Source organism: Garra rufa, chromosome 9 (assembly GCF_049309525.1).
Source record: "Garra rufa chromosome 9, GarRuf1.0, whole genome shotgun sequence".
Taxonomy (NCBI): Eukaryota; Metazoa; Chordata; class Actinopteri; order Cypriniformes; family Cyprinidae; genus Garra; species Garra rufa.
The window spans coordinates 20,481,911-20,505,786 of record NC_133369.1 but is presented as its reverse complement, the minus strand read 5'-3'; the positions used below and the strand labels follow the sequence as shown (position 1 = coordinate 20,505,786).

Genomic DNA, 23,876 nt, shown 5'->3' with positions numbered 1-23,876 from the left:
CTAAAGATATAACACTACAGAAACTTGAAAAGTACTTTCACAGCAGAGTAAAAATACTTCACTACTGTCCACCTCTAAATAGTAGACAAATTAAATTTAGTAGTAAAATTGTGACAAATTTATTTTAAGAGAGTGCCAAAAAGTGCCTGAACAGTCATATTTTGTCATTTTGAGAAGATATATTTATTTACCTTATTGCTGTGGTCAGCCAGAGGTTGCCTAATGCTGGCTAAAATCAGGAGCTTCTTGTTTTCCATAATGGAGGCTTGAACAGAAAGAGCAGAGTTTTAAAAATACAAATTCTGGATAAGAGTGTCTGGCTGAGGAAGAAATCATTGCCGTATTTAATTACATGTTTAAAACTCACTGGATGAGTTGATGAGGTGTCTGAGAACAGCTAGCGAGCCCATTCTGTTCCTTTCGTTACTGTTCTCCAACCTCTGGAGGACAAACACCATCAGACGGTCCGGGAAAGTGTTAGCTGGGGCCAAAAACAACCAAATATAGAGGTGAAAATGAATGCGATTTGTCAAGTTTACCCTCAGTTACTGTCACAGGCTTTGACAGTAACTGGCTCAAGTTCTGTGCCAATAAATGAACCACCAAAATCTATAAATGCATACATTAGTCAATGGTGTCTGGTCTTATCCATCATATAAATAGCCCATATAAAGCATTTACTGACATAAAAAAAAGCTATATTACCTAGACCAGTAGTTTTCAACAAGGTTTTGTTTTAGGAATTGGTTAAAATGAATATACGCTTCCAGTCAAAAGTTTTTGGACAGTAAGATTTTTAATGTTTTTTAAAGTCTCTTCTGCTGGTAGTGTATAAAAAATTATTCAATAAATAAAAGTAATTTTTATGCACCAGTACAAGACTAGCACTAAGACCAAATCTTTCACATTTGTAACACCCGCTCCTGATTAAAACATCATGATTGACACACACACACAGAAACAGACACACACACACTCAACAACTCCTGAACTTCTTGCATCTGCTTGACAAAACACAAAAGCAAAAGGAAGGTGATCCAGCTGGTGTGTGTCCCCTGAAATCAGCACCAAGCACACAACTGTATAATATCATCTCACTGATTGGAGGAGCCTGCTGGTCTGACACTTAAACTTAATCTCCGCTCAGATTCCATCAGCACATGACGAGGATATTGCTACAGCAGTCAGCTGACTGAGAATACAACCCTTGCTTGAGTTCATGTCCTACGTGGCTATTCTAAAAACAGATTTCAATCAGATGTTTACATTTGCATGCACTTTTAAAATAAAAAAGGGATTTAACCAAGACCCACCAAGGATAGTAAAGCACCGCAGGACCTCATTGTGATTTTTAACAGTTGGAGGGTTGCTGAAGTCCACCGGTGTGCATATCTGAAAATAAAAAACAAATATGTGACCCTGGACCACAAAACTGGTTTTAAGTAGCACGGGTATATTTGTAGCAATAGCCAAAAATACATTGTATGGGTCAAAATTATTGATTTTTCTTTCATGCCAAAAATCATTAGGATATTAAGATCATGTTCCATTAAGATATTTTGTAAATTTCCTACCATAGATATAACAAAACGTATTTTTTCATTAGTAATATGCATTGCTAAGAACTTCATTTGGACAACTTTTAAAATATTTAGATTTTTTGCACCCTCAGCTTCCTGATTTTCAAATAGTTGTATCTTGGCCAAATATACAATCATAACAAACCATACATCAATGGGAAGCTTATTTATTCAGCTTTCATTTTGACTGGTTTTGTGGTCCAGGGTCACAATGAATCTACTGACAATGAGGACTTGAAAACTCTGTCAGACAAGCATTTGTGATTAAAAAGTATATACATTTTATTTATTTATTTATTTATTTTATTTTTTTCAGAAAATGACCGATCATTTCACTAAATAAGACCCTTATTAGAGCATTTTAAAGGTGCATTGAAACTGCAATTTGGACCTTTAACCCGTTGGCCACCACTGAAGTCCACTATATGGAGAAAAATCCTGGAATGTTTTCCTCAAAAATCTTAATTTTTAATCAACTGAAGAAAGAAATACATAAACATCTTGGATGACATAGTCACCATAGTCAAATTATCAGGAAATGTAAATTTTGGAGTGAACTAATCCTTTAAATAATCTAGATTAAAATGATCAAATTTAATTAAAATGGAAAAAAATTCATAGAATTAAATAACTTTAATAAAATGCTCAAATTGCAAAAGAAATGGTTTAAAATAAACATTAGTTAATAAACAACTGTTCTAATCCGATTTTAGATATCACCCTAATGAAATCAAAACAAATTCCAAAGCCAGATAAGCGAAATTTTATGAACACTTCCTACTATGTTAAACCGTTAAACAGCCCTGGGCTGTTCTCTGTGTAACACTGTCAGGCAACTTAAAACCTGTTCCACTAAAATCAAACACTGTTAGGCTACTTAAAACCTGTTAAGCCAAAATAAAAAAAATGATTACAAGAAGTTACACAGGGGATTTAAGAGAAGTCTGTAAAACACCTTTGTCATCATGGCTTATGAATACAAAAAGGTGGTGTACATAAAGAACAAGTGAAAGAGACTCTGACCTGCTGGTGCAGAGCGACTAAAAGACCATCAATCTGTGTCTCCAACACTCTGCTGCCCATGTTCACAGAGGCCTCCAGGACCTGACACAAGCTCTGAACAAACACAAACAGAATTAGACTACATTAGCCAGTACAGAGTCCTGGATTTTCTCACTGATTGGTCATAAAATTTGATCTGGTTATGAAAGTCACAGCAGACTGCTTAAACAATACAAAAACAAGTGCATTTCCATGTCTTTATTGAACAATGTGGAAACAGTCCAGAGTGGGGGAAAAAGCATGCAAACTTGGATTGAATAATTGGTTGACCTGTTAACTTCCACCATTTCCTGCAATTGTGAAATGGTAAGGAGGGCTTTACCTTGCTGATGATGTAGTGTTCTGAATTCTTCTTGTAGAGGCCCAGTATAGTGGGAAGGAGTTTGGGAAGCTGTTCTTCCAGTTTATCATGTGCCATCAGGTGACTCATTGATCCAAGAGCCTCTGCAACAGTCAGGCGCAGCTGCAGAATGACACGCAAGAACAATTACAACACATACATGAATGAACACAAACACTGAAAGAGATTAAGAACATTTTAAAAAGTTATTTCTGAACGATTAAAGACCAAGAAGTTTTTAATGTGAGTCTCAAACAGAATTTATGATTTGTAATAGCTCCATAATTTAAAAAAAAATCTTTTCCGGCTACAAAAATGTAATGTGTAAAGGCGAAATTACAACATACAATCCAATATTCAGCATTTACAAAAAAAAAAAAAAAAGCCACCGCTCTGAAAGAAGTAGATTTAGCTCACAAGCTCACATGTTTTTTTTTCCTGCTTTCAATTCCAAAGAAAACTGAATTGAACCCAGTTGGCATACGTTCATGTCCCTCTTTAGTCTCAAAGTGAGTTAGCTGTAATTGGATGTGTGCTTTGTCTCATTGAGTGTACCTTGGACTCTCTGCTCTGGATCCAGCTGTTGAACAGGATGTCGTAGGCTGAGTAAATCTCACTAGAGAAGGTGTCTTTACGCACAGTGGGGTCCGGAGCCTTGTCCAGGTTGGCCAGGTATTCTAAAATGCTCTCACTAAAGCGACAAAGGGCTGATAGGAAACATTAAGAGAGAAGATGCCAAGTCACTACACACTTATCATCAGTAATCATTCATTCATACATTCAAGTAAAAGACAATATACTGTCTATACAGAAATTATTATTCAGCAATGATTTATTGCATTAAAGAAGTTTTACTGTTTTATTTAATATAAAATGTTATATACTTTTTTAACTATTCATTAAAATCATGTTTCCACAAAAATATGAATGTTTTCTGCATTAATGGTACATAGAAATGTTTCTTGAGCACCAAATCAGCATATTAAAATGATTTCTGAAGGATCATGTGACCATGAAGACTTTGCCATCACAGTAATAATTGAAATGTTATAATTAGTGCGTTAACACAGGCCATTATTTTTTCCAGCTAGTGCTATGGTTGGCCACCCCACTCACAACTGCTGCTTCTGTCTGTTTCTTTCTTTGACAAGAATTGCATTTATTTAGTCACAGGACGTCTTTATGACTAAATCAAACGGGAGACTTTTCAGATGCGTGATCCAACTTTACTTCATCGCCAAGCACTAGTCAAACGACCACAGGAAAGGTACAAGTGACTAGAAGCTTTACTGGAATGTTGTCAGGCTATACATCAGTAAAAACAAATTTACCTGTCCTGTCAGCCGTTATACTGTGTTCAGAGCACACGCGGTTCAATAGCACACACAAATGCCGTGGCGCGTGCTGTAGCCTGTATCATTTCATATTAAAGCACGAATGAAACTACGAGCATGCGTCTCAGATCCGCGGCACATTCAGCAGCGGCAGCTCTTAAAGTAGTAGCAGCCACTAGCTAATAACCCATCTGCTGTGATGGCTATTAATTAAAAGAACAAAAGAAAAAAAAGAGGAAACCAATAACCTTTGTAGCTTTAAGGGTTCATCTATATTTAATTTAGTGTTTAGTGTTTGATAACTTTATTCCATTTTTGTATATTTCCTACTTGCTGAAGGGCACAGGTAAATAATGGCTTCATGTAAAGTTTGATTTAAAGGGATAGTTCACCCAAAAATGAAAATGTTATGTTTATCTGCTTACCCCCAGGGCATCCAAGATGGAGGTGACTTTGTTTCTTCAGTAGAACACATACGAAAATTTTTACCTCAAACCGTTGCAGTCTGTTAGTCATATAATGGCAGTTAATGGGATCCACGGCTTTGAGAGTCAAAAAAACATACACGGACAAAACCAAATTAAACCGCAGGGTTTAATTTGGTTTTGTCTGTGTTTGTTTTTTTGACTCTCAAAGCCGTGGGTCCCATTGACTGCCATTATATGACTGACAGACTGCAACGGTTTGAGTTAAAAATTTTTGTTTGTGTTCTACTGAAGAAACAAAGTCACCTATATCTTGGATGCCCTGGGGGTAAGCAGATAAACATTACATTTAAAATTTTGGGTGGATTATCCCTTTAAGTTCACTTAAATTAGACGAATTATAGTGTAATATTGAATGGCTATAGTCAATGGTTAAATATTAGAGGAAAAAGAACAATTTACCAGAGTATCAGTGATACTCACCTTTAGTCATACGTTCTTTTTAACAAATTATAAAAAAAAAAATAGACTGTCTTTACATTGTTTCTACATTAATTTGAAGATTGAATATATTTAAAAACTAATGTCAGGTGGGAATAATTAGAAAACAAATTATGATTAATTAGTTATGTTTTAAATCGATTGACAGCACTAGTTAAAATATGTTAAAATAGTTTATGAATCAAATAAATGGAGGCCAAAGAGAGCACAAGTGACTTTTTTAAAACATGTTTTTTAATCATTCATTTAGCTGAAGCTGAAAATTTACCACTTTACTGAACTTACCGGATGAGAAGACCCATTTCATGTTGTCTTGTTTGGTCATAGCCAGCATTGGTAACATGGTCCCCATTATAGCATTGAGGAAAGGCACCATACCATATACTGTGGGAAGAAGTCAAACATATCAAAACAGGTGCGAAACATAACCAAACAAGAACACAGGGCTTCAACAAAGCCATTTTATATTATTATAAATGCAATTTCCCTAAAGTTCAGTGAAATGAGGAACAGAAACAATAATAATCAACCGTCAAATGCATAAAGCATGATCTAACATAAAGCAGGTTAAAGCAGGTTGCAGCAGGTCACACTGTAACTTCCAATTTCATTTTTCTAAAAATAAAGTGAAAGTTAAAACGTGTTCATTACATTAACATTAAATAAAAATAGAGTCTAATATCATGGATACAGAAAGACATAAATACAGAAACCTCTAAATTAATTTCAAGAGTTCTGATTAAGCATACGTACCATTTGAGTCAGAGAGATTGGCTAGTGTTTGCACCACAAAAAAGTGAGGCAAAACTCCTGGCTGGAACTTGCCAAGTATCTCCTCCATTATGTCATTAATGTATTTGTTTCCCACAGCAACCAGAATATTACTGGCTGCTTGCTGCCATTCAGGAACAACCTCCTATACACAAGTAGACAAATGATTTTAGCATACATGTTTAAATATAAAAAAAACATTGTGCAATTTGTGTGGTATATTAATACAAACAATAAATAACTTTCACAAAACTATTTTCCAAAACTTAATTTAAAAGCAAGAGACTCAAATCAGAACATGTTCTTTTCAGTTTTAATGGAACGTTTCAAACATTTGGGGTCGGTAAGATTTTTTTAATGTTTTTTAAAGTCTTGTACACTGTGTATATGTAATGCATTCCTGTGATGACAAAGTTGAATTTTTATCAGCTATTACTCCTAAACTTCAGAACAGTAGTGCAAGTCAGCTGTCTCACCTTTGATTTAGTCATCTCATCTGATGCCAACTGTATGACACTCTTGATCTTGGGGTAACTGATCTCCTCAATCCTGCTCTTCACCACCAATTCAATGGTTTGCAAGATCAACACTCTGTGCCCGACCACCAGCTACACAGGACAAAGATAACTTACAAGTAAATGCACTGTGAAAGACATGCTAATCATAATATTAAATTTATCACAGCCTCTTACATCCTATTTTCAAATCTTACAAAGTAGGTCAATGATTTAAACAGACCTCGGCCAAATCAAAGGCATGACACAGAAACACACTGGGTTTGCCCTGTAACACTAGGCATTACCAATCAATAAAAGGAAGCGCTCTGGTTAGAGATAAAGGTTTATTACAGATGAGATTAATGAGTGTGTTTTTCCTTTTTAAAGAAACATGCACTAAATTATATTTTGCTTTCTGTCTAGGGAAAGTTTTCAAACCTCAATTTTGACCTCAAGATGTTCTCTGGGAAGGAAATTTACCATTCAAAGGAATCACATGAAACTACTTAGTGTGATTTGCTGAATTACAATACAAACATGTTTGGGGACACTGCTTCTGCTTCCTGTTAGCATGGCCAACAAACTCTGTCAACAAACATACTGTTAAGTGCACTTGAATGTCAAAATAGTCTATTTGTATAACATTGTAAAACTGTTGACATTAATTACACTACTAAAGTTTAAAGGAATAGTTCACTCAAAAATGAAAATTCTGTGAATAATTACTCATCCTTGCATCGTTCCAAACCCGTAAGACCTTTGTTCATCTTCGGAACACAAATTACATTTTTTTATGAAATCCGAAAGCTCTCTGACCCTCCTTAGACAGCGAGGGTCGTGCCACGTTCAAAGTCCAGAAAGGTACCAAGAACATGGACAAAATTGTCCATGTGACATCAGTGGTTCAACCATAATTTATGAAGCTACAAGAATAAAATAAATGAATCACTGATGCCACATGGACTATTTTGTTGACGTTATTGGTACCAAACATCTTAATTTGTTTTCCGAAGATGAACAAAGGTCTTACGGCTTTGGAAGGAAATGAGGGTAAGTAGTTAATGACAGAATTTTCATTTTTGGGTGAACTATCCCTTAAATTATTTTTTTTTTTTAATGTTTTTAAAAGAATTCTCTTATTCTCACTAAGGCAGTATTTATTTGATTAAATACAGTTAAAACAATAATATTTTGAAGTATTATTACAATTTAAAATACTTTTAAAATAATTAAAATTAAATGTATTAAAATAATTGTACAAATTAAACAAATTACAAGTTATTTTTTTTATTTTAATATATTTTAAAATGTAATTTATTCCCATGATGGCACTCAATATATATTTCTTATTAAAACAGTTAATAGAAATAGAAAACAGTTGTGCTAGCTATTTTTGTGGAAACAGAAATCTTTTGTAACATCTTTATTGTCACTTCTGATCAATTTAATGCATCCTTGATGAATAAACATATTAATTTCTTTAAATAAAGTAATTAAATTAAATCTACAGTCATAGAGACATGACATCTTCTAATATTTGATCCTTTTTATATCATAAAGGGCATATAAAACCCATAACATTCAGCATTAATCTAGACGATAACCATTAGAAAAAAGCACATACATGTTTGATGTTTTAAGGAAACTCTTTGGCTGACCTTGGGATGTTTGAGCAGGTAGTCCTGGCACATGGACAGGACTTTATCCGGCTGCTGGTTCCCCAGTGTCAAGATGGACTTCCTGACCTGTTCCTGCACCACTGGGTCCCTGTCATTGGCAGCATCCAAAAGAGCCAGGGTCACCTCTGTTTGGATAAAACAAACACATGAATTTGCACGGAGAACATGATGGAGATGGGTATAAATTGCTGATATGTGTTTGTACTGGTTCATGTTTTCTCTTTTATTATATATTTAAAATGTAATTTAGTCATGTGATGGCAAAACTGAATTTTCAGCAGTCATTACTTCTTCTTCAGTGTCACATGACCCTTTGGAAATCATTCTGATATGCTGATTTTCTCAAGAAATATTTCTTATTATCCATGTTGAAAACAGTTGCTCTGCCTCATATTTTAGATAAGACTGTGATAGATTTTCGCAGTAAGTTCAAAAGAACAGCATTTGTCAAATAAAAATAATTTATTTCTCAAAGAACAAGTTGACCTGAAATCATTTTATCAGACTATGTGGTAAATCCAGACAGAACACTCCTACACAAACATATTCTTTCAACACCAGAAATGGCTGTTTCTTGCAGACTCAAAAACAACCCTTTTATTGAGTGGGTGGTCAATTAATCATTGGGATCAGTGTAATTAACTCTGCCTGAGATGTGCGCTAGTTGGTCACAAGCTCTGCATCGAGGACAAGATTGATGCATATGACTCACTCCTACTCCTAAACTAACAATACAGAGAGTACAATGTAAGGGGGACGATCTGCAATGCAGAATATCTAAAGACAGACTTTGCAACATCTGGACATTTTAGCCACACTTAATCTTCACATAGACCCATCTGAGTAGATTATTCTAATCTACCTACAGCACACTGAGTAAACGAGTTGCCTAAACATACTCATTGGGCAATTAGCTTCAGATCCAACCTGAAGAACTGTGTTGAAAGACACTAATGGGATAAGAGAAACCCATGACTCTGTTCAGTGTGACTAGATTCATGCGGGAGTCCATTTTAAAGGAAAAGTTTACTTCCAGAATGAAACTTTCCTGATAATTTACTCATCCCCATGTCATCCAAGATGTTCATATCCTTCTTTCTTAAATCAAAAAGAGATGTTTTTGGGGAAAACATTCCAGGACTTTTTTCCATATAGTGGACTTCAATGGTGGCCAACGGGTTGAAGGTCCAAACTGCAGTTTCAGTGCAGCTTCAAAGGACTCTACACAATCCTGGCCGATTAATAAGGGTTTTATCTAGCGAAATGATCTGTCATTTTCTAAGAAAATATATGAATGTATATACTTTTTAACCACAAATGCTCATCTTCTGAGCTCAACCTCACAAATTACTTATCACACCGTACCGTCCCAGTGTTCACAAAGTGAACATGCAAAGAAAGTCAAACGTCCTGTACGAAAAAAGGTAAAACAGCTATGTCTGACAATTTTGAAGTTGAATGAGAAAATGAGTCTTTTGAACCAAAGTACACAGTTGAAAAACTAACTGTGCATGACTTTTGTGATTTCGCAATGCGTGAAGATGAGCATCGCAGAACTAGTGCAGGATAAGCATTTGTGGTCAAAAAAAGTATAAAATGTTTTTTTTTTTAAGGAAATAACTTTTTTTTTTGCTAGATAAGACCCTTATTCCTCGGCTGGGATCATGTAGAGCCCTTTGAAGCTGCATTTAAACTGAAATTTGGACCTTCAAACTGTTGGACTCCACTGAAGTCCACTTTATGGAGAAAAATCCTGCAATGTTTTCCTTTTCTTTGAACTGCTCTTTTAAATGAAAAACAGCTTTTGTTTTGCACCTTAATATTAAGTGACATTAATAAAGACATGTACAGGTATAGATCTGGTTGAATATGGATAAAAAAAATATATTAAATACACTATGATTTTTTAAAGACATTTAATTTAGCAGGGATGCACTAAATTGATCAAAAGTGACAGTAAAAACATTTATTTTACAAAATGTATTTTATTTCAAATAAGCGTTGTTCTTTTGAACATTCGATACACCAAAGAACCTTGAAAAAAACGTATCACAGTTTCCACAAAAATATTAGGTACTTTCATAATAATAAAAATCAGAATATTAGAATGATTTCTGAAGGCTCATGTGACATTTGACTGGAGTAATGATGCTAAAAATTCATCTTTGCCTTCACAGGAGTAAATTACATTTAAATACATTTAATATGAATAAAAAAATAAATAGAATACAGCTCATTAAATTAATCATTTTTCTTCTTATATATAACAAATATATACATTCACAACCCCAAACCTTTGAATGGTAGTGGACTATCAATAAGTGTGTTAGTAATATAAAGTGAGGCAACATATATTGTACAGAATGTAATACACTTTTAATTTGACAGTTACATTGCCTATAACTACTTTTTAAATTGGTGAATGTAAAATAATGAAGATGACTAAGTTTTGCTCTTTCTTGTGTGTATTTTATTTTCAACTTCTTACTACTATTGTACATCTTATTGACAGTACATTCATCAATAGAGTTCATCTTATTGAAAAAAACACCTTTTTAAACACTTTCAGTGCAAGTAAGAGCTGTAAGGCTGAAAAATACAGCAATATATTTTCAATTACATCGCCCTGCCTTAACCTCAGTAAAACATGCGCTGTACAAAATGTATTTTATTTCAAATAAGTGTTGTTCTTTTGAACTTTCTATACACCAAAGAACCTTGAAAAAACCTTTTAAAACACTTTCAGAGCAAATACACAAATGTTGAGCTGTAAGGCTAAAAAAATCACCCTGCCTTAACCTCAATGTATAAATGGCCTGTTTTGGTCAGCAGCCAAATGCACTACAAGTAACTAGTGCTGCTTTATACATTGAGACACTGGAAATGAAAATAAAGGCAATGTTTAACTTGGAAAGAAAATACAGGATATTATAACTTTAGGAGTTGTCACAAGATCATGTTTACAGGTGCTTGTGTCTAGGTGTGTTGACTAACAGATCCGTGTCGTGAAGTTTATAGTGGACATTAGACAAAGTGGATAAGAGTGTTACTCACGCTCTACATCGGTCTCCTCTATAAGGCCCATACTGAGGCTAGCAGCAGAGATTTAGGAATGCATCTGATGGTCCAGTATCACTCAAAAGAGCCCACTCTATGGATATAAACCAACAACATTAGAGACAAACCACTAATGAGTTTGACTACTATTATTCAAATGTCAAACCTACCAATAAATGGTTTAAAAATGTTGTCTTTGGACACCCTGGATTTATTCAACAATATTATGGTTTTATGGTATAATTAATGTTACTGTATGACATTACAACATAAAACAATAATGTGTTGTACATGTAAGTTCCAGTCATAGAAAATATCTCTAAACTACACATAGCATCCAAACCTAGCCAGCGGCCTAGATAGACAACACTGCCTGCATCATATGCAAGTGCATCTATGATTCCTAAAAATGCTGTCTAGGTAGGCAGCTCACTAGATTTGAGACACAGCGTTCCATGTGATTAAGCAATATGGCACAGAAAAAGCACAATCACGTAACATGCACTGAAAACAAGACGTATCGAGATATTGACACACACAATACTATTCCTTCTCATTGTTCAACTAACACTGTAGGTCACTTCCACAGTCGTTAATATTTCACGTTCAATGTCAACTTCCTCAAAGCCACAGCGACCTATTAAACTGCTATGACAGCGTTTGCATTACTCTTGCGTTAGCTGTTATGCGGTCTAGGCGACTGCAATACAGATAGAAACGTTTAGTATGATTTTACAACAACGTCAAATGTCTAAAGATGCACAATATGTCAATCTTGTGTTACCTTTCCCCTCGTCTGTCTGCTTGGCTCGCTCGCCCTCAGGCTATACAGTCGTCTTCCCTTTTCTCACATGCATCGAGCAGTTACTAACCAGCGGAGGCCCTGATATAAATCCAATAAGTGATTCTGATTCTAAACGTGACTGTATAATTGATTATTCGGCTGATGTTGATGGTCTCATAGACGCTACATTGTAGGTAAACACGCCTAATCACGTGCTTCTGCTCAGGAGGAACGCATCAGAGTGGGCGTGACCTGCCACGCAGTCCTCCAAACACCAACGAAGAAGACACACTGCATGCAAATCCGCCTACTTAATTATTCATTTCTGGCGTATGTGAGGAAAATGCGTCATTTTTTTTCCCAAACCAGTTGAGCGCTAACCACGCCCCCTAAGCGAAAACCACACCCCGCAGCCATGACGTCTCTGGTTCGATTTCATTGGTCAACTATGTCACAGCGCTGATTGGCTACACAGCGATGACGCAAACACACTGATTTTAATACCCAAACGGGATACACAAGCGTTTTATTTCAGACATTTCAGACACGAAATGTACACACAATTTAAAACTTAAATAAATAGTGTACAAAATGAATAAAATACTGCTTAAAACACACACACACATACACACACACACATGTTGGGTTTACATGTTTTATGGGGACATTCCATAGGCGTAATGGTTTTTATACTGTACAAACCGTACTTTCTATCGCCCTACACCTACCCTACACCTAAACCTAGCCCTCACAGGAGATTGTGCACACTTTTACTTCATCAAAAAAAACTCATTGTGCATGATTTATAAGCCTGTTTCCTCATGGGGACCTGAGAAATGTCCCCACAAGGTCAAAATCTACTGGTATTCCTATCCTTGTGGGGACATTTGGTCCCCACAATGTGATTAATACCAGGTACACACACACACACACACACACACACAGCGAAGTTTAACACTGAGTAAACTACACTCATGTACTGTACAGAAAACAACAAAAATCAGTAAACACTAAAGGATTTTTTAAATATTATTTTATTTTTTAAAACGTATTATTGTTTCTTTAGTATATCGAACAGACATTCAAAAGACTTTATGGTTCACTTGAAGCAGCATCAAAGTACCCCTAGAACGATTCATAAGCATGTCTTTGTTTGCAATTACATAATGATTACTAACAATCATAAAGCAGACTGGCCATACAATGCTTTATTTATTTATTTATTAAATAGATAAAATACAAAAATGCCATGGTACACAAACAATATTCACAATACAATTCACAATTGCTATTAAAACATTAAAAAGAAGCATGAAATTACCTTTTTTTCTCTGCAGTTGCTGTTGTTATTTTAAATAAGGCTTCATAACCTGCAGTACTAGTCTAGAATTCATAAATAATTTAGCATTAACTCCTCTACTAATTAACCATTTTTAAACATTCAGGATCAACAAATTTTACACACACACACCATACAAATATTTGTATCTTTTTAAGATTGAGAGTAATTAATTGCCACAGATTCTGACAATTTGTGCCGAACCCTGACAGCCCTTTCCCCCTTTTTCCTGGATATCCGCTGTAGTCTATGAACCAGAACTACTTTTTCTGGGCGTCCAGCTGTCAAACACCACCTAGAACCAGTCTTAGTTGTTCTTCGGGCCACTGCTGTTGGCTGACAGCCAATAATAGGCCCTGGGCCCGTATTCATAAAACATCTTAAGGCTAAAAGTAGATCATAACTTGCCTATTTAGGAGAAAATCTTAAAAAATTGTGGGCGTGTCAGTCCTAAATTTAGGACTCCTAAATTGTTGCTCTAAGAGTATTTCACAAAGCGTTTTAGCTCTAAAACTAGCTCCTCAATCTGTCAAACATTAGGAGTAGTGAGGTGGACTCCTATGTCAAGACAAAGTCCCAGCTATCCTAAAATGGCAGTTGCTGGCAATCTGCCTCGGAACTTCAACTTTTTTAGAAACACTCTTTATTTATTTGCACACATATGATTTTTCACATGCAATTTTTTTTGTTTTTTGGAGGTTGTTCCAACTCCAAATCTTCCTTTGATTATATCCTTGTTTTCATTAAGTGGGGCAAGAAGCAACAGCTGTTACTGTGTCCAGTTTGGTTTTCTTTTACGTTTACATATCATATCAGCCATGATTTACATATCATATCAGCCATGATTATTCTATTCTGTTAATAAAAAAGGCTTCAGACAGATATTTGTTCAATTTGTGACAAAATCTTGATGGCAACATTAAAAAAAAAAAAAAACCTTTATTTGAATATGGCAACTTAATATCATGCTCTACAATATTTCTATGAACAAATCTCAGAGACCCTTCCCCTATCAGCCAATCACTGTGTGCATAGTTAATAGGCATGCTGATATCATCTACAGCAACAAGGTAAACCCCACCTCTACTCTTCTCTGTATTCCTTAGTGAAAGTTTGTCTCAGCAGCTATGGGAATAGGTTGTAAGAGAAAAAACTTTTACTGCTATTTAGGAGAACTCTTAGTGGTAAGATAAAATGTTTTGTGACTGTTTTCTGCTGCATATTTTGGCACAGACATCCCTACCAAAACAGTAAAGTGCAGAGATCAGTTGGGTCGGGTTGTGTTGCATCTTTTCAAGCTGCTTGGCCATTGTAGTCACGGCATCACTGTAGTCTGCATTTTCAGCCAGTTCACGAAGCAGTCCCAGCATCTGTTTCAAAGGAGACTGAGGTATAGATGCTGCTTAAAGAGACAACAATAAAAACAATTAAGTAACAACAAACACTTGGACCAGGAAACAAAACTTAGCGTTGTTAAAACTAAATTATGTGACAGAAATGTCTATCCACACAAACAACTGAATACAGCTGCAATCAGTGATGATGGGCCCAAGCACTGCATTACATGCATTTAACCATCTGGTAGTCTTCGGTTGTTCCTTGTATGTCTTTATTGTTTTACATCTTTTTACTTTTAATACGACATTGGTGATTTAGGCAGCACTTTGCTAAAGGCTAAATTATCCTAAAATATTGGCATACTTGTATTCTTAGGGGGTCTAAAATTAAATTTACAGAAAACTAATAGTAAATGGCAAAATACCAACTTTTTTAAAGGGTTCAATCTACAAATCAGTCACAACATTAAAAAGCACAGTTAAATTCTATCTGAGAAAGCTGTTCCCAACAAAATGATCACACAGTCCTTAAATACCCTTCTTTTAACATAATTATTTTTAACTAACTTACTAAAAAAATTTAAAACGTGTTTTTGATAGTTTTCTGTTTTTTAACAGCAATAAATGGTGTATAATTTAAGACAGAATATTGTTTAGTAGCAGGAGATACACTTATAATACAAAAGAAAAAGCCATTATTATAACTATAGTATATATTTACTTAAGAACAAGAAAAAATTAAGCAAAAAAAAGGTAATGGCAGACTATTCCAATGTGTGTGCAAAGTAAAAAGGTCATAATTTACTCACCTTAATGTTGTTCCAAACAAACATAATATGGAGAAAAAAATACTTGTGGTAGCCACTGACATCCATAGTATTTTTTTTTTCAAGTCAATGGCTACCAGCTACTTTTTGGTTACCAACCAATAACCATTTTAGGGTGAACTATCCCTTTGAGAATCCAAAAATTCCCCGAAACCTTGGGGGGTAAAAACTTAGAAAAGGTGCTTGGGCCAAATAAACATTTAGACATAATTTTTAATGTATCTCCAAGCTTCGTGGACTCACCTTCCTCTGAGTTACCCTGCACACAAGGTTGGTTGGAGTATGAGTCCTCTATGGTAGGTGATGTTTGGTGCAGTTGTGCAGAGCTGGAGAAAGACAGGTCCAGCTGATCCAACTCTACTGTCTATAACATACACAGACAAAATGAAATGTTGCAAGAGTGTTTCTGTTTAATGTGCCACCATTAGAAAGACAAAAAGAAAAGAATACATAAAAAAAACAGGACCATCCCTCCACTGACCATCTTGAGCACTGAGATGGTACTGATGATCAGTAGTTCAGGTTTCTTGCCTTAGAGGCATGTTTATAACAAGTGTATACTAATGTCACACTGCTGTACTAGTAGTTCTGTTAAGAATTAAGCATGTATAATGAGGGCTCTGTGTCCCACTTGAACTTTCTTACCTGGAGTTAATGTGCTTGGCATTGGCATATTCTCCCATAAAGGGTTTAGAAAGTCAAGAGAAACTGAGGCTGTGAAGATGATGAGCAGGAAATTAATTAATGTACAGTGCCTTGCAAAAGTATTCATACTCCTTCATTTTTTTCACATTTTGTTTTGTTGCAACATTATGATAAACTGCTTTAAATTAATTTTTCCCAACATCAATTTACACTCCATACACCATAACAATGACAAAGCAAAAACCTGATTTGCAAATTTTACAAATTTATTAAAAATGAAACACTGAAATAAGTACATTGCATAAGTATTCATACCCTTAACTCAGCACATAGTTGAAGCACCTTTACAGCCTCAAGTCTTTTTGGGTATGATGTGACAAGCTTTGCACATCTGCATTTGGCAATTATCTGCCATTCTTTGACTCACCTTTTCACCTCTCAAGCTCTGTCAGCTTGGATGGGGGCTGGCAGACATTTTCTAGTCCTAGTTGTTCCAATCGTCTTCCATTATGGATAATGGAGGCTATATGCTTCTGTGAACCTTCAATGCTTTCTGAACTCTTCCCTAGATCATTGCCTTAACGCAAGTCTGTCACTGAGCTCTACAGGCAGTTATCTTGACCTCAGGACTTGGTTTTTGCTCTGATATGCATTTTCAGCTGTTAGACTGTTAGACCTTTTCTGAGAGGTGTGTGCCTTTCTAAATCAGACTCATTCAAATGAATTTGCCACAGTTTAACTCCACTCGAAGTGTAGTAACATCTAGAAGCAATATGAATGCTCCTGAGCTAAATTTCGAGTGTCCCAGAAAAGGGTGTGAATACTTATGCAACGTGATCTATTCAGTTTTTTTATTTCTAATACATTTGCAAAGTTGTTACAAACCTGTTTTGTGCTTTGTCATTATGGTGTATGAGATGTAGATTGATGTGGAAAAAAAGTAATTTAAAGCAGTTTAACATAATGTTGCAACAAAACAAAATGTGAAAAAAACAAAGGGGTATGAATACTTTTGCAAGGCACTGTAATAAATGAATAGTTAACTATATAAAGAAGGTGGTATTTAAAAACAGCATCAGTCAGTGAGTGACAACCTATGCTGAAAAGAAATAATTACCTTTTGTTATTTTCAGCAGCTCAGCCCTCATTTCAGCTGTTGTGGGGAGAAAGTTTATGGAGGTGTTGTTTTAATTTTGCACAACTGCTGCCTGGTGTTTGCATGGTGCCCCACTGTAGCCAGCTGGACATGTGCAGAGCTCCAACTCCATGTCCACTGTATAGGTGTGCCCTGATGTGGAGGATCTCACATGAAATTTCTTCTCTCTAACCCAACAGTGACATGAAGACAAAAAATACAGACATATTTGATGTTTCTCAATTCTAATGCACAGAATGCACTTGCATTATCATTGTACAGGTACAAATGCACAGAAGTTGGGATAGTAATAGACAGAATATGAATGTTTAAATATGTACAAAAATGTGCACAAATCTTAGGCATGTTAAATTTTTAATTTAGTTATTTATATGTTTTGCATCATTCTGACAATAGCAAACTTTTATTTTTCCACAATTTATTATTATTATTATTGTTAAATTTATTAAGGAAAACATCCAATTAACATACAACATCTCTCCTTTCAGGGAGAAAGTGGCAGCAACAACAAATAAGATAAGCCAATAAGAACTTTGTATTCACAGAAGATCTGATATCAAAATAGGCAAAAATTGAGACAGGCTAAATCCTGTGCCAATATCTTCAAGACTTTTGGAGAAATCTACCTGCAAACTGAAAAATGTATATGCATTTTTGAAAAATGCTTTTAATTGAGGATGCTTTGACAAATAATGTCATAAATACATTTTTTATTATCGTTTTAGATTTTATGGCTTAGATTTGCAGGTAGATTTGTTGTGAAGATTTAGTGGCCAGTCCATCACAGGGATAAAAATCTTGCTGGACTATTACAGTTAAAATATTATATACACATTTAAAAAAAATAACATATATATTTTAACTGTATTTTAACAACGCTTTTATAGTGTAAAGATAAATTAACTGATTTGACATTACCTTATAAAGCACATGTTGTCGCTTATTTGGTTTGGACACTGCCACTCTCCAAGTCACTCCTGATGACAAACTAAGATTTTTCACCAATTCCTTTACTTCAGAAATCTCTGTCAATGCAATCCTTAGCGATGCCTCAAAACTTGGGTGGTCCAGGTGTAATTGGTCTTGTGTTGTGCACAAACGATAGGTGCAGAAGTGATCTTTATACCCAGGAAACAACCAGCTCTGTAAAAATAAAAAGTCAACGGCCAGAGAGTTCGCTCATTAGCATTTTAACTGAGATGGCCCAAATAAAGTTCAGACACATATCAGTAAACTTGAGAATCAAAATTGAAATATTTGTATGTAAATTGATGTATCAATTTAACACATCCTGGCTGAACAAAAGCATTCATTTATTTAAAAAATAAATAAAGAAACAAAATAAATACTGACCCCAAACTTTTAAACAGTAGTGTATATTGTTATAAAAATATATATAAAATAGAAAATTATATTCTGTATAAATACTGTTCCTTTTAACTTTTATTCATTAAAACAAATCCTGAAAAAAAACTGTTTAAAAAAATAATTAAAAATAAGCAGCACAACTGTATCTAACATTGATAATAAATCAGCATGTTAGAATGATTTCTAAAGGATAATGTGACACTGAAGACTGTTGTAATGATTAAAATTCTGCTTTGCATCACAGGAAAACCTGTATTTTATATTACAATAATACGTCACAATATTACATTTTTCGTCTGTATTTTTAATTTAATTAAATGCAGCGTTGATGAGCAGAAGTACACTTATATAAAAATAAAAAAAGCATATTTTACCTTCAGATGTACGGCTTGGTCTTCACCACACCATAAAAAAGCGTAGGACTCTCCTGAGGCCGATCGAAATTTATAAGATAAAGATAAATGTTCAAACGAAAACTATAACAATAATAAAAACAGACATTAAAACCTACATATACTTCTTATAATGATTAAAAATATTTGTTTACCGTTTGTCAGCGACCCATCAACGACCTTGTTTTACGTCTAAACTTCCCAGGTGTATCAGGGTGGACCAATGAAATCGAACCAGAGACGTGAGTCATGGCTGCGGGGTGTGGTTTTCGCTTAGGGGGCGTGGTTAGCGCTCAACTGGTTTGGAAAAAAAAATGACGCGAGGAAAATGTTCAATTTGGGACAGCTACATGTTTATTTATCTACCACGCTGGGTTGTATCAACAATGGTTAAAAACTTATATATACTACCAGTCAAAAGCTTTGGACTGTAAGTTTTTGACTGTTTTTTTAAAGAAGTCTCTTCTGCTCACCAAGCCTGCATTTATTTGATCCAAAGTACAGCCCAAACAGTACGATTCTGCAATATTTTTACTGTTTTAAAAAACTGTTTCCTATTTGAATACATTTTAAAATGTAATTTATTCCTGTGATTTCAAAGCGGATTTTTTAGTATCATTATTCCAGTAACATGATCAGAAATCATTCTAATATTCTGATTTGCTGCTCAAAAAACATTTATTAATGTTATGTTGAAAACAACTAAGTATCATTTTTTCAAGTTTCTTTGATGAATAGAAAGTTCAGAAGAATAGCGTTCATTACAAATATATACACTGACTCCAAGCTTTTGAATGTTAGCGTATAATGTTACAAAAGCTTTTTATTTAAGGCAAATGCTGGTCCTTGGATCGTTCTATTCATCAAATAATCCTGAAAAATGTACTCAACTGTTTTAAATATTGATAATAATAATAAAAATGTTTCTTGAACAGCAAATCAGCATATTAGAATGATTTTTGAAGGAACGTGACACTGAAAACTGGAGTAATGATGCAGAAAAATGTAGCTTTGATCACAGGAAAAACATTTTTAAATATATTAAAATAGAAAAAAGTTATTTTAAATAGTAAAAATATTTCAGAACTGTTTTTGCTGTACTTTGGATCAAATAAATGCAGGCTTGGTGAGCAGAAGAAACCTTTGACAGGTAGTGTATATCATTTAATGTTTATTGTATATTTTCTTTAGCTCCAGTAGAACAAGACCAACAGATTAAACTTTCTAGATCAGTGGATTGGACCGAGCAGTTACTAGTCAGCAAACTTCCAGAGTTAATAAATTATTATTATACTAAAACTCCAATCTAAATTCAAATTTCTTTCCAGTACCTCAGTAATGTATATAATATTTTTCTTACTGAAAACCAAATAATTTTTAACCTCAAAAAGATTAAGTGTACTTAATTAATTCAATATGTCAACAATAACAATTTCTGTTATTATTATTAATAATATTAATGATTAATAACAACAATAACATGACTGCCTGATTTACATTTTCACAGAATATAAACTATTACTAAGATTGAGCAGCATGAATAAAACATTGTCATCCTTTTACTGTCTCACTAGATTTGTCATGTCCTGAAAAAAATAGTAAATACTAATATCTTGAATATTGTCAGAGAACCTGCCTCAAATACGTTTGCAGGTTAACAGGTGTTATACTCAGTTTATACAACACGCACTAGAGGGAGCTGATGAGCTCTTGTGATATGATATTGTGATATGTCTGCGACCTTTCAGGCTTTGTCAAGCCTTAAAAACACAAATTTGTGTAATTGGACTTTTGACTCAAAACAAGAAGTCTGTTGTTTTCTACAGAAAGTCCAGTTATGACAAATTAACCATTATGAGCTCAAACATTGTTTGTAAAATGAAACATCCACAGAATTGTTCACAAGCAGATAACATGCATTTAGAAAATAGATAGGGTGAAATTTAATTTCATGCCAACTTTGCAGTGATATTTTTATTTAAATTCTGAACGGATTATATTTAGCCTATAAAGTGCGCAAATACTTTAGAACCACTAAAAAGGTGTCACTTAACTTCAGTTCATTGCAATCTCGCAAAGTTCCTTTATAATCAATGAACCTCTTATTTACATCGCGTTCGTGGGGAAAAAAATCTGGCGTTTAGAGGTGAGTGAACAAGGTCCAGTCACAGGTGTTCAAGAAATCAACAGACATGTCTGTGATTGGCTATATGTCTCAGCGCTACGAAAACATGTCGTAAATAGAATCTTTTGACGATTTCAAGAGCCGGACACAAATACGTCTTGGAGCCTTTTACCAAATCTGTTTCGACAATATCATATTATTAATTTAAGCTAAAGGTGTTTTTTACTGTGTGGGAAAATGGATGTGTGGCGTGAGGATGAGAAATGTGTCAATTGGGTGTGTGTGAAAGTTAGCAGTCCTGTGAAAATGAAAGTTCTGCCATTAATTACTCACCCTCTTGTTGTTCAAAACCCATAAGGGTTCCCAAATCTTCGAAAAGCAAATTAAGATATTTTTATAAACACCAATAGCTTTCTGACCCTGCATAGACAGCAACGCAACTACTACATTCAAGGCTCAGAAAGGTATTGTTAACATAGACCATGTGGCATCAGTGGTTAAACATAATTTTATCAAGCTACGAGAATGTTTTTTGTGTGCAAAGAATCCAAAAATAACAACTTTATTCAACAATTTCTTCTCTATTGTGTCATTCGTCGATGCACGTTCACAAGAGTAGGCTACCACAACACATGCAGCACATCTGGGTTATACGTCGAAAGAGAAGAAATTGTTAAATAAAGTTGTTCTTTTTGTTTTCTTTGAGCACAAAAAGTATTCTCGTTGCTTGATAAAATCATGGTTCAACCACTGATGTTGCATGGACTATTTTAACAATGTCCTTACTAACTTTCTAGGCCTTGAATGTAGTTGCATTGCTGTCTATCCAGGGTCAGAAAGCACTCAGATTTCATTCAAAATATCTTAATTTGTGTTCTGAAGATGAACAAAGGTTTATGGGTTTGGAATGACATAAGGGTGAGTAATTAATGACAGAATTTTTATTTGGGGGTAAACTATCCCTTTAAATAACCCTGCACTGAGCCACAAGGACCTTTGTGCATCAGTATCATTTAGTCCTACTTGACTGTTAGTTGTGAGTTTGCAATCCTTTGCAGTTACACTTAATATATTGTGAAACTCCAAAGCATGCATCTGGCCAACATAAAAGAACTAGTTATCATGCATGCACATTTTATATTATAAGTTTCTGACATCTGATGGATACGAGTAGTCAGAGTACAGTTACATCATTCAAATAAATATGCCCTTAAGAATGATTTACAGTTCTTCACAAATCTGTTTCTTATAAATATTCAGCTTTGACAAATTTATCAAACTGCAGTCATCCGAACTGAATTTATAATGATAAACTTTAATAATGTCTTTTATATTTTAACCAGCATTTTTTTTTAAAGTGCTAGTATTTAAACACCATTTCAACAGAGCTTTGAATGCGAATGATGTATTGCGTAAGTTGATTTGTGTGGCCTGCTGTTCAGACGCTGCTGTAATTACACAGCTTTTATTTGCACAGCATGCACCATATTTTTCGCTCCTTATTTTCTTGGCCTTGTCAGAGAGTTTAATGAAAGTTTTACTGCAATTGATGAGACACAACAGGGATTTCGAGTCTTATTAAACAAAATCCAAAGTCCACTAGACTGTGTGGCCTTTTTAATTAGGAATCCAAAACTACCGAGACATTTTCTCCTCTGTTAATGCATAGAGAGGATTGGCACCCATTAAAGTCAATCTGTTTCACCCCAGTAGGGACTCTAGGTCTGAGAGAGAATTACGGAGTCAGTCTCATAAACAGAACTCGGGATGGATCGCTCACAAAAACCTGCTGCTTTTACTGAGAGGCACCTAATGTGTGACAGACACATGTATGCACTACGCCGCCAAATAAGCAGATGAAATATTTTCAGTCATGAAAAAATGTGACATTTTAGAACCACTGAATATGTTTCGTAATATACGTTTGTTTAAACAGCCAGTTATAATGGAAAGGATTCTTTTTTCCACTTTCATGTGGAAACGATAGGCTTTGGTGCCATCCAAATATGCAAAACCACCTTTAATATAGATCAATAATTCATAACATTTACACACTCAATAAATCTGGCGTGTGTCTAGCAATCAGATTCACATATGGGTCTGACTTTATATCAGCGCAAGAATTTCTGAGTTTGAAATCTACGTAAATAAATCAAGGTAACAAAAGTCCCTCACACTGCATAAAGAAGTGTCTGTAATGCACTCAGTCCTGTTAATGGCATGACCAATTTTAGAGCACCCCGCAGCTCTGTCATTACTCCCAGAATTAATATTTTCATATCCAGTGAAACGGAAGGTGAATCGCAGGAATATAAAGGTTAGGTGCACGCCAAAGCTCTAAATCTACCCTAGAAATCAGGACCACATGTAGGGGAAAAAATTCCAAACGGCAGCACTACGTCAGAGGCAGTTTTGCTGTAAGTGCGGGGTGGTATGGATCAGTATGGACAGGAGTGTAACCTGATCTGAGACCAGATCTCTGACGTTGTGTTTGAGAACAGTTCAGGATTGTGTGTTCAGTCTGGAGGACTGACATCAAGCATTATTCACTCCAAATGTTTATGAAATGTATTTATGTTGATCTAGGACCTGTTTTTAGTATATTTCATTTGAATAAATGAAATAAAAAAGAAGTCGCAAGTATTTTTTTTTGGTAG

The 23,876-nt window shown here is 34.8% G+C and overlaps 1 protein-coding gene and 1 long non-coding RNA gene across 2 annotated transcripts in view; both read right to left on the bottom strand.

Moving 5' to 3' along the window:
- The window catches only part of mroh1 (maestro heat-like repeat family member 1), a 40,413-nt gene extending 28,185 nt beyond the window's left edge, over positions 1-12,228 (bottom strand). The window contains exons 1-12 of the mRNA XM_073847773.1: positions 12,031-12,228; positions 11,244-11,340; positions 8,169-8,314; positions 6,490-6,621; positions 5,996-6,158; positions 5,528-5,626; positions 3,538-3,689; positions 2,965-3,105; positions 2,604-2,696; positions 1,314-1,392; positions 368-481; positions 192-265 (exon numbers count right to left, since the gene is read on the bottom strand). Coding sequence (XP_073703874.1) covers positions 192-265; positions 368-481; positions 1,314-1,392; positions 2,604-2,696; positions 2,965-3,105; positions 3,538-3,689; positions 5,528-5,626; positions 5,996-6,158; positions 6,490-6,621; positions 8,169-8,314; positions 11,244-11,274 — 1,224 coding nt within the window. The 5' untranslated portion in view covers positions 11,275-11,340; positions 12,031-12,228. The remainder of the gene's footprint in view (positions 1-191; positions 266-367; positions 482-1,313; positions 1,393-2,603; positions 2,697-2,964; positions 3,106-3,537; positions 3,690-5,527; positions 5,627-5,995; positions 6,159-6,489; positions 6,622-8,168; positions 8,315-11,243; positions 11,341-12,030) is intronic.
- Positions 12,229-17,193: 4,965 nt separating this feature from the next.
- Positions 17,194-19,268, bottom strand: LOC141342170 (uncharacterized). Its single transcript, XR_012356668.1, has 3 exons — positions 19,077-19,268; positions 18,253-18,477; positions 17,194-17,501 (listed from the first exon to the last, which is right to left on the bottom strand). It is a non-coding gene; the product is annotated as an uncharacterized lncRNA (long non-coding RNA).
- Between the last annotated feature and the right edge of the window lie 4,608 nt (positions 19,269-23,876).